This window comes from Sarcophilus harrisii, chromosome 4, assembly GCF_902635505.1.
Source record: "Sarcophilus harrisii chromosome 4, mSarHar1.11, whole genome shotgun sequence".
NCBI lineage: Eukaryota > Metazoa > Chordata > Mammalia > Dasyuromorphia > Dasyuridae > Sarcophilus > Sarcophilus harrisii.
The window spans coordinates 110079348-110091968 of NC_045429.1; the positions used below are offsets into that span (position 1 = coordinate 110079348).

The window sequence follows — 12621 nt, forward strand, 5'->3', positions numbered from 1 at the left end:
GATCATTCATGATTTGGAATATTTTCTAAAAATAGATTAGATTTATTCCTCTAAAAACTAAAAATTACCTGTTTACATTCTTTGGTCCTTATTACTCGTATAATGCATCTTACTCTTCTAAATTTGATCCTAGTCCTTATATATCTCAAAAAGGAGATATTTATCAAAAAAAAAAAAAAAAAAAACAACCTGTTGCCAGGACTTTCTTCCAGTTAATTTTTCCTTTATAATCTTAGGTACATTAGTTTTGTTTATTACTAATCTTTTTAAATTTTATGCAATCAACATTATGCATTTTATCATTTATGATCTTCTCCATTCATTATTTCACCAGAAGCTTTTTTCTTATCCATAAATCTAAAAGGTAATTTCTACTTTGCTACTCTAATTCATACACCTTTAATATTTAAGTCATATATCCATCTAAAATTAATTGTGCTATACAATATTGTGTTCATCTAAACAACTGCTGCCAAACTACTTTCCAGTTTTTGCAGGATTTTTTTTTTTTTTAACCAAGTGGATCTTTACCCCAGAGTTGGAATCTTTGGACTTATCAAACACTAGTCTAATAGATTCACTAATTTTTTTACGTTATATAAATAATTTGTTCCAATAATCAACAACCTCTCCAAATTTAATCAGTACCAACTTTTTAAAAAATCATTTTGCATTGTAATCTAAAATCAGATGCTGCAAGGACTACTTTGTTTCCACTACATTTTTTTTTTATTTCTCTTTAGATTCTGGACCTTTGTTTTTCTCCTCTCTCTATCAAATAATCTTAGCAATCTAATGTTTTAACCCAGGGCTTTAAGTCATCTGCATAATTAAATGACAAAGTAAATCTTTTCTAATGAAAACCTCAATTTAAAGTACAGAATAAAATTTCTTCATAATACAATTCCTACAGGGCTCAGCATATTTTACAATGAGTTCTTATATAATTGTACAACTACAAAATTAGTTTGCCTCAAAGAGCAATAGCATAGCAAACGCTTCCTGAACACACCTGGGACAACAATTTATTATGAGGTGGGAAATAATGACAATCTAAAAGATAACTTCTTACCCAATATTGAACATCAACACCTCCTAATTTAGGACAAATGAAGAGATGGACCAGGTCATACAGTGAGAAAAAAAGAGTGAAAAAATGGGACACTAGGTCAATGCCTTTCTTTTGAGGAGGTGTCCAATCCCACACATATCATTACTTCTCTACTCTGGTGAATCTGTGATGAATTCAAGAAAGCAGTTCCATGTATTGATTTTGTACTATTAGAAATTGCATAAAATATAATGATTGTTCCAGGCCTCTGGAAATATGCAAAGAGAATTTGAAAACATAATGACTTCAAAGAATTCATCATTCATACTCCTTGGGGATCAGTTTAAATATAATCATCTGACCTCTGCTTGAATCTGTTAATTACAAAGACTAGAATTTCTCATAATACATCACCAAGAGACTAAAATTTCTCCTAAATTCCATCAGGTGGTACAAATTTAAATATAACTAAAATAATGAATTCTGACAAAACAGGTTGGAGGAAGAAAGAGACAGAGAGAGAGAGGGAAGGAGAGAGGGATGAAGGGATAGACAGAGACAGACAAAAAGACAGAGACAGAGAAAGAGAGAGCGGGAAGAAGGAAGAAAAAGGGGGAGAGAGGGAAAGAAGGAGGGAATGAAAGAAGAAAGGAAGGAAGGAAGCAAAGGAGGAAATAAAGGAAGGAGAAAAAAGAAAGAAAAAGAGAGACAGAAAAATTTGAAATATAGAGAAGAGCAGAAGGAAATTCAAAACAGGCACAGACAAAGCAGTTTTGTTATTTTTATGTTAAATTTAATATATACTTTTAAAAAACCTGACAGACTCAATCAAGATTTAGAAAATACCTACTATATGCCAGACACTGTGCTAAGTACTGGAAGGGAGAGGGAACGAGCATTTATTTAGTACCTATATATACCAGGCAGTATAAGTGCTTTACCATGTTATCTAATTTGATCAGACATTCAGTTTCATTAAAAATATTTTTTCTATATTTTATACTGAAATATTAGTCAACTTCATTATGAAATAAGTGTTCTTTGAAAACTGTGTTTCTTTTTAATAATGAATCATTTTTTATAATTAAATTTTTTTCCAACACTCAATACACTTGGAGTACAACCTTTTTGTCACATTTCAGGTATGTCTGATTCTACTTTTAACCTTGTAAACTGGAACTTCCATTCAAATCAGGTGGTCTCACCTTTGATGGCTCTTGAGCAAATATCCAACTGTGCATTTTAATGACATTCCTTTTTAACAATCATGTTTAGAATAAGACCTTATGTTTACTGTGCAGATTCCAGACATAGAACACCCAAAGCTGCAAGACTCCCCACCTCTTTCCAGTCAACAAGAGTGACATTTTAATAACATCTTTCTTTGGAGGTCTTTAAAACTGGGAGAGAGCAAAATTGGACTTGATACTCTAGATTGCTAGATGTATCTGATCTAAGAAGTCATCAAAGAGATTTGTGTTTTGTTTTCTAAAGAAAAAAAAAAAAAAAGACCAAGAGTTTCATAAGCAAGACTGCTTGTAGGTAAGGACAGCTGGGTCAGTGAATAGAGCTTCAGCCTAGAGCCAAAAAATCCCGTCTTTTTGTGTACAAATATGGCCTTGTACATTTACTACCTGTATGACTTACCAGCTATGTGACCTTGACCAAGTCACTTAACCCCATTTGCCTCAGTTTTCATCTGTAAAATAAACTGGAGGAGAAAATAGAAAGCCATTCTTTGCTAAGAAAACCCAAATGGGTTCACAAAACACGAATGAAGAATACTAGCAAAAAAAGTCATGTTTATGAACCCCCAAGGAAATAACAATTCCCATTTTCTATTTTACAAGTTGTCACAAATGAAATGATGATTTCACTCTTTGTGATTGTCTCTTTCCTTCAATTTGTAGGACAATAGTGAAACCCCAAAGCAGCTGTAATAAATCTATATGTAGGAGTTTTATTCTCAATGTTATTTTTTAAGTCAAGTACAAATACAGAAACAAAAGAACCAAACCTCTCGACTATTTCAAAATTGGAAACCATCTGCTGGAAAGATGGTCTTTCTTTTCCAGCTCCCAGAAAAGCCACTTTCCCAAAAAGAAACAAATGGGGACCAAAACATAGTGCAAACTCTAGGTGGTGTCCTTGTTTCTCACACCATCGAGTTTCACAAACCTCCCTGATAAAATCATGCCAATGGCTAATAATAACAGGATCCTCATTAAACAGACTGCTTAGACTGAAAAATATGCTAGAGACAAATAGCTGGTTCTTTCCTTCAGCCTTACCTCTCGGAGCTCCAGCCTCTGAGCCACAGCTTCCAGACACTCTTGCCCTGTGCTCTCCACTGACAGCGTACACTCTATCACGTTGCTGTCTAACAGGCGGATGCGAGTGACAAAGCAGTTCTTGCTTAAGACATTGTAGCGCCGTGTCCGGCGAAGTTTCAGCCCAAATGGCATGGCTATGTGGCCAAAGGCAGCTGCCCGCCTTGTCTAAGAATCACTTCAGCAATAGTGTGGTTTGGGGACTTCTCTAGCTGGTCTGATCCTCCATGTATGGGAAGAGGTGTCCATACCCAACAAAGCACTCCTGCGGCACAGCTGCAAACTGAAGATAAAAAGCATGGTTAGAATGGATAGATTAGCAAATCCCAAGGAGAAACAAACAAAAAGACTCACATTCCCAATTAAGTTCTCCTAAGCTCTTGATCCCTAAGCTACACCTTGGGTACTAGTTGTAGATATAGGCAAGGAAGGAAGGAAATGAGGAGAGACTAGAAACAAGAGATACTAATGATGGAGGTAAGTAGAATGAGAAGCATTGAATTAGGTGCCCTTATCAATTATTATACTATTTTGTGGTTCATTCACTTTAGTCATGTCCAACTCATCATGACTCCATTTGGGATTTTCTTGATAAAGATATTGAAATGGGTTTGCCATTTCCTTCTCCAGGTCATTTTACAGATGAGGAAACTGAGGCAAGCAGAGTTAAATGACTTGACCAAGTTCCCCAACTAGTGTCTGAAGCCAATTTTGAACTAAGAAAGATGAGTTTTCCTGACTCCAGGCGCGTGCTCTATCAGATGCATCTATTTTTAAACCTTTATTATTACTTATTTTTTGTTGCTACTGTCATTCCACACCTATAATATCAACATGATAAGAATATTTCTGCTATGCAAAATCCCCAATGAATGCATGCACCAGCAACTTCTTCATAATGGCTTTGAGGGAATTATGAAAGCCAGTGACTTGTCCATCATCACACAATTAATGTGTCAGAGCCAAAACTTGGACCTACTTGAATCCTATTCCAAAACCAGACCTCTATGTGGTCTCTCTCCTGTCTGTATCTACATATAATAAAAGTAACATTAGTAGCAGTAATAGTAAAAGTAGTAACAGTAGCAGTAGCAACAGTAGCTATAGAAAGAGTGCTAACATATAAGTACTTTACAATTATTCTCTCATTTGATCCTTACAACAACCCTGGTTGGTATTATTATCTCTATGTTACAGATAAGGAAACTAAGGCATATAGGTAAAATGACTTGTCCCAAATCACGAAGTATCTGAGGCAGATTTGAAGTTGGGTTTTCCTAACTCCAGTTCTAGCATTCTATCCACTGCACCACTAGCATTTGTAATAAGTTTTGGAGAAATGCTTTTATATTTGCTTTCATAATTTAAAGGGGCAGACGACAAGTTCTGTAGGCTGTTTTATAGGATGAAATAACAGCAAAAGGGAGCTACAGTGATATAAAAATTTAGAAACAAATTAGAAATAGATAATCTTCTTCCTCTTTTTTCCATTTTGTGATGCTGGAAGAGCCAGGCTTTATTCAAGTCACCATAATATGTCTTCATATCTACTTTTTACATAAGATATCTTCATATTTACTTTCAAAAAAACACACATTCATATACATACAAATATATCTACAAAAATACATACAAACATATTCTCAAATGCATATGATCTCATTAATTTGAGAGTTCTTTCAAACAAAGCAGATCGTAACTTATCCGTTCCTATCTCTCTGGTGTAAATAGTCTATCTCTTACCAAAAGTGTGCCACACAACTCAACATGCTAAAGGCCTTCATTACCTTCTCCAAATTTTGAGATAACAAGTGGGACACTCAGATTTTCCAGCTTTCATTTCTCATTCAAGCTTCTCACAATTCTGTTTTTCTGAATGTTTTCACATTTACAAACATACACGAGTATATATGTATCTCAAAACATTTATATTTTCATACTCTTACTCCATATTTCACATATCAACCAAAATAAACTTCCTAATACACAAATCAGTCATATCCATTATTCAAAAGCATTTAATGATTCCATTTTGCCTCTAGGAAGAAAAAAAAAATACAAACTCCATAACTGATATTTAAGGTTCTCTATAATCTGTCCCCAAAATACCTATGGGAAATCAGCTCTTTGTTCATCTTACCAGCATTTTTCTACCTATCTGTGCACTCTCATAGAGTGTATTATGTACTTGGAACACATTCCTTCCTCATTTATTTATTATATCTTTTTCTTCCTTTAAGAGCCAGTTCAGGAGCCACTTCCTTCATGAAGCCATATTTCCAAAAGTTAATATTTTCCTCAATTTTTATTGATTAATTTTGTTTCTAAATTTTCTTCATTTTCTTACATGCATTACTCAAAGATCCATAAGATAGGTTAGGGAAGTAGTAGATCAACAAAATTAACTAGTAGCATCATGCTTATTTATATCTCTCTTCTTTCCACCTTTCCCCTGAGATTTAATTCTGAGAAGGCAGATAATCTCTGCTGTTCCTTAGACCCATGCACATAGTAGTTACTTAATAAATGTTTATTGAATAATTAACTGGAATTGATCAACTGAATGGATTATGGAGGGGAAATACATTTAAGTATATTAACTTGGCTTTTCTAAAAAAGAAAAAAGAGGGCAGCTAGGTGGCATAGTGGATAGCACAATAACCATGAAGTCAGGAAGGCCCAAGTTCAAATCTAGACTCAGACACTTAATACTTCCTAGTTGTATGACTCTGGGCAAGTTACTTAACCCCAATTGCCTCAAAAAAAAATTAAAAAAGGAAAAACTACACAGATTTTTCAATCCATTTAAAATTACTGCTTTTTTCCCCTTTTCAGTAAATACTTTAAAAACTGAATATTGTTGTTGTTCTGTAAGAAATGACGAACACGATGATTTCAGAAAGGCCTGGAGAGACTTACACAAACTGATGCTGAGTGAAATGAGCAGGACCAGGAGATCATTATATACTTCAACAACAATACTATATGATGACCAGTTCTGATGGACCTGGCCATCCTCAGCAAGGAGATCAACCAAATCATTTCCAGTGGAGCAGTAATGAACTGAACCAGCTACGCCCAGAGAAAGAACTTTGGGTGATGACTAAAAACCATTACATTGAATTCCCAATCCCTATATTTATGCACACCTGCATTTTTTATTTTCTTCACAAGCTAATTGTAGGCCATCCTCAGCAAGGAGATCAACCAAATCATTTCCAGTGGAGCAGTAATGAACTGAACCAGCTACGCCCAGAGAAAGAACTTTGGGTGATGACTAAAAACCATTACATTGAATTCCCAATCCCTATATTTATGCACACCTGCATTTTTTATTTTCTTCACAAGCTAATTGTACAATATTTCAGAGTCTGATTCTTTTTGTACAGCAAAATAATGGTTTAGTCATGTATACTTATTGTGTATCTAATTTATATTTTAATATATTTAACATCTACTGGTCATCCTGCCATCTAGGGGAGGGGGTGGGGGGTAAGAGGTGAAAAATTGGAACAAGAGGTTTGGCAATTGTTAATGCTGTAAAGTTACCCATACATATAACCTGTAAATAAAAGGCTATTAAATTTTAAAAAAACTGAATATTGAAAACTGGTACCATAGACCCACTTTTTCAACATATTTAATCTCAAAATTTTGTTACCACATTTAATTTAGTAACAAATTTTATTGATAACTTGATGTGTACTCACAAGTAAAATGTAAAGATGAACTGTCATAAAGGAGAGAAAAGGACCCACATGTTCAAAAATGTTTGTGGCAGCCCTTTTTGTAGTAGAAGAAAATGAAAACTGAGTGGATGTCCATCAGTTGGAGAATGGCTAAATAAGTTATGGTATGTTATGGAATATTATTGTTCTATAAGAAACAATCAGCAGGAGGATTTCAAAGAGGCTTGGAGAGACTTAGATGAACTGATGCAAAGTGAAATGAGCAGACCCAGGAGATCACTGCACACAGCAACAACAAGACTATATGATGATCAAGTCTGATGGATGTGACTCTTTTCAACAATGAGATGATTAAGGGCAGTTTCAAATCTTGTGATGAAGCGAGCCATATACATCCAGAGAGAGGACTATGGGAACGGAATCTGAATCACAACATAGCATTTTCACTCTTTTTGTTGTTTGCTTGCATTTTATTTTCTTTCTCATTTTTTTCCCTTTTTTGAACTGATTTTTCTTGTATAGCAAGATAATTGTATAAATATGCTTACATATATTGGATTTAACATATATTTTTAACATGGTCAATATATATTGGATTACTTGTCCTCTAGGGGAGGAGGTGGGGGGAAGGAGAGGAAAATTTGGAACACAAAGCTTTGCAAGAGTCAATTTTGAAAAATTATCCATTCATATGTTTTGAAAATAGAAAGTTTCAATTAAAAAAAAAAGTAAAGATGAATATCAGTTCTATCACTTACAAGCAGTGTGACCTTAAGGAAATCACTTAGCCTCTTTAGAGCTCAGTTTCCTCATTTGTAAAATGGGAAGAGGATTAGATTAGATTGTTTCTATAGTACATCCAACACTGAATATGATCCTATGTTTATTCAAATTTGGATGCTATGATCTACAGTTCTGACCAAGTTGTCACAGCAACTACAAGAAGAAATACAAACAAAAGCCAATACCACCCATGCCAATAACTCTATAACTGCATGGCTCAATAAACTCACTAGAAAACTGAAATGCTCTGACATCTCTTTTCTCCATCCTCCTGCACAGCACAAGGCTCACTATCCTCTCACTCTCGGCCCTTCCTAACTGTCCCCAAATGATAGCAATGACCTAAGTCACTGTGAAGCCACCCTGTTTTCCAGATCCCTCATTCCACTACAGAGAATTTTTCTCCCTTGCCTCATGCCCCAGGAATACACAGATATGAACAGCAAGCTCTTATAGGCATTTTTTAAAGAATAAATAAAAGCTTTTCAATAATGCTGATGGACTACTCGATGCCAGCACCACAGGCCTCAACACAGGTTGTCAGGGTACTTTTCTACAACACTGCAAAACACTACCCTGGACTGCCATACCATGTTTCTCCTGCTAGCCCCATAGCACATTCCTTCGTATGACAAGTTATTTTTTTTCTTTGATGGTTTAAAACATAGATGCTAGAGCATATGACTTGATCAAGTAACAGTCTAAAAGGCATTAGCATTCCTTAAGTACTTTATGTTGGCAGATATGCATGTTTACCTACAAGGTACACTTGCATTACTTATCCTTAGATTATACATGGAAGATCTGTGGAAGGAATCCAGAATAGAGTGACCTACCCAAAGTTCCATAATCAACAGCTAAGCCGGAAGTCAAATTCACAGCTTTAGTTTGAGGCAACTAGGTGGCAAAATGGAGAGAGGAGGCTTGAAATTCAGGAAAAATTGAATTCAAATGTGTTCTCAGCCACTTACCAGCTGTGTGATCACAGCAAGTCACTTCACCCTGTTTGCCTCAGTTTCCTCATCTACAGGAAATGAGCCAGAAAAGGAAATGGTAAAGTATTCCAGTATCTTTGCCAAGAAAATCCCAAATAGAGTCACAGAGAGTTGGACATATCTAAACAATAACAAAAGCCTCCCACCAGAGTTGTTGCAAGGATCAAATAAGATAACAATTGTAAAGTGCTTAGCATAGGACTTGCCACATAGTAGGCAACATATAAAGGTTAACTATTAATACAGTATGTTCCTTGAGAAAAAAGGCTGTCTTTTGCCTTGTGTTATACCTCCATAACTTTGCACAATATCTACTGCACAGCAGATACTTAATAATTGCTTATTGATTGACCTAATTCAATTGATTATGATGAAGACCTCAAATTTTTGATCCCAGGACTTCTTAAAAATTACTGATGATTTCAAAGAGCTTTTAGTTTTGTGGTCTATAGCTATTGATATTTAGCATATTAAAAATTAAAATGTCTTAATACTATTATGAAAATAATTTTGACCAGAGAATTCTCCTGAATATCAATATACCCTGCCCCTTTGTGGTTCCCTAAACTATACTTTAAGAACTGCTGAGTTTTGGGATGGTGCTCTGATGTTCAGAAGAAGGATCAGATGCCACTGACCCAATTTCAATAGTGGCTTCTAGCAAAAAAAAAAAGAAAGAAAGAAAGAAAGAAAATCCCCTCTATGAAATATAAGCATTACCCCTAACCCTGGCAAAATGCCACACTGTACGGATGTTCTCCCACCAAGTTGTAACATGCACAAGTACATGTGCACACACATAAAGAAAATTTTGAATGGCTTACATATCTAACTTCCTAATCCCACTTTAAAAAATCAATTTAAAAAGTAAACATCATTGACATATCGATGGTGGTGAGGAATATCATCTTTAAAATCCATAATGGCACACAGTTCTCACAACATGTCTCTTAAAAATACCCAGCCATCTGGTTTTAATTTTAGATATATGATCTATGGAGAGAATCAACATGTGACAGGGGCGAATGTGTATTTTTAAACTTCTCTGAATAAGGCTGCTGAACCTGCATAAATGCACAGTTCAATTGCTAACTTTTTCAAACCAAGAAAATGCAAAGTCCAGGGCATTTTGAATAGATACATACTCCTTGGAGTTACATCTATAGGATGCTGAAAGAGATCTCAGAGAGGCCATTTAAATGACTCCAAGGCTACAGGTAGGATGGCAATTAAATCAGAAGGCAAATAACCTGTCTGGATCTTAGTCTCCTTAGTTAGAAATTAAGGAGTAGAACTAAGTGATCACTGAAGGACTTTCCAGTTCTAAATTGCTATAATTTTATAAAATACCTATCCCTATTTTTAAGTTTTCCTGTGAAGATTCCATAGCCTCCATTATTTTACCCAAATTTATCATGAACTACTCACTACACATGTCAATCCTCAAAACCAGCATGATATATACACATATATATAATAAGTGAATGTTTATATATTTTTAAATTTTATCCTCAGGAATGATATATCAGTCAGTATAACTTTTCAGTTTCCCAAAGTATAGGTTATAAATATACCTCTAAAGGAAAAATGACTACAATGTCAATTTAAAGGACCCTGCCATCTTCTTTGGGGAAGCTTTTTTTTTTTTTTTTTAATGGTTATACCTAAGCAATAAAAGCACCAGGGGAAATACAAGAAAAATTAAGTGTAAAAGTGCACCAAGTTTTCATCCAACCACTTCCATAAGCATCTCTTATCACTAAAGCTCAGACATTTGATTTTATAGTTAAAGGGCATGCTAACGGGATGAGTTATAGGATTAGAAGCTAATCCTGGACAGGGAGGAGATTATATACTTTTTTAAAACCTCACAGTATATGTGATATCAGAGAATAGATTTTATTCATTTTGGGAGCCCTCAGTTAGGAACATCCTCTCCTAATGCAAACATTCTCTGTCACTCAGAGTCTCAGAAACATGGCCAGAGTCATAGAATTAGCCTGAACCTGAAATAGTCCCTAAAATCAGGTTCTGCAGAATCTGCAGAATTCATAGCTAACTATCTACTATGCCAATCTGCTTTCAAATGTACTTTTTTCAGGGGAAAATGACCCAAAATTGTCTTTTCCATCTTAGGATCCTTCTTATAATTGTAAGAGATTTTCAGTGAGACTCATGAATTCTCTTTCTTTCTTTCTTTTTTCTTTTTTTTTTTTTTTTTTTTTGCTGGGGGCAATTGGGATTAAGTGACTTGCCCAGGGTCACACAACTAGGTCTAATGAATTTTCTTAAACTGACACTAAATACTAGAAAATGGGAGACTCCATGGCATTCAACAAATATTTATTACATGGTATTTTGCTAGGTGAAGGATTTTTACACACACACACACACACACACACACACACACACACACACACATATACACCAGTATCCACAGTCAAGGATTTTCCATTCCACTGAGTGTTTAAGCCAAGAATCTCATAGATATGTATAAGGAAAGTTATTTTTGACAGTGTTTAGGACTAAACCAGAGAGCGGACTATTAAAATAAGCTCAGCTACAGGTAGTAAAGACTTGAACTAAGATACATAAAGGGTGATATGACATTTGATATGAAAGATATTATGAAGGTAGGATTAACAGAACTTGACAACTAATCAGTTGTAGGAAGCAAAGGAGAAAGAAGAATTAAGATGTAAGGGGTAAAGGAAAAGGAAGAATCAAGGAGAAAGCTAGATTACAAATGTTATAAACAGAGAGGACCAGAAGGATGGGATTACCTCAAAAAAAATAGGTAAATTTAAAGGAAAAGAAGGTTTGCTTGGTTTTTGTTTGGTTGGTTTGGTTTATCTGGGTAGGGAAGTAAGAGAGAGATAAAAAGTGAGTAACAGTTTAATTATATTTAATTTAAGAAGTTCACAGAACTTCCAAGATGGAGATGACCATTAGAAATTTAGACTGGAATCCAAAAAACAGATTAGGGTTCAGTGAATATATTTATTTTCTCTCTCTCTCTCTCTCCCTCACACACACACACACACACACACACACACACACACCCCTTATCCAAATAGACATGATCATTGAACCAATAGAAAAAAATAGATGAGATCCCAGTGATAGATGAAATTTCAAAGAACATTAACACCTTAGATGGATGATGTTTCTTGGCAAAGGAAACCGAGAAGAAACAGTAAGACAAATAAGAAGAAAACCAGAAATCATTAGTGTCCCATAAGCCCACAAGAACAGAAAGTAATAAAGTATATCAAAACCAAAGAGGGTAGGGAAGATGTGAACCATCAATAAAACTACAGAATTGAGGAGTAAGGAGATCCTTAGTAGTGCTTAAGAGAGTAATTTCAATATAGTAGCGGCATCAGAAGCCAGATTCATGGGACTGAAACACACTGAATAAGAAATTGGGACCAGAACATATTTGTAGACTAAATGTCATATTCTTGTTTCATTTATCTATTCTTTTTTACTGAATCACAGAATCTCAAAATTGGATGGGAATGAGAGAGAAAAAGAGAGAGAACCAGAGACACAGAAGGAGAGACGGATAGACAGAGAGACAAAGAGAGAGAGGTGGGAGAGAGAAGAGGGATGTGGGAGAGGAAGAGGGAGAAGTAGACTATAATCAATAGGACAAGATAGATCTTAAAGAAGATGGGAAAGAGTGTTTCTGTTCATCATAAGTGACTTCCCAGGTTGACAGAACATGTTGCCCCATAAAATAACAATCTTCATTATTTCCTGTGCTCATT

At 35.1% G+C, this 12621-nt stretch overlaps 1 protein-coding gene across 3 annotated transcripts in view; it reads right to left on the reverse strand.

Annotated features, from left to right (window-relative positions):
• Nucleotides 1–12621, reverse strand: part of PTPN14 (protein tyrosine phosphatase non-receptor type 14) — a 245709-nt gene that overhangs the window by 122746 nt on the left and 110342 nt on the right. For all 3 annotated transcript variants that reach the window (XM_031937365.1, XM_031937364.1, XM_031937366.1), the window contains one exon: nt 3343–3664. In XM_031937365.1, the coding sequence (XP_031793225.1) occupies nt 3343–3516 (174 nt within the window). In that variant the 5' untranslated portion in view covers nt 3517–3664. The remainder of the gene's footprint in view (nt 1–3342; nt 3665–12621) is intronic.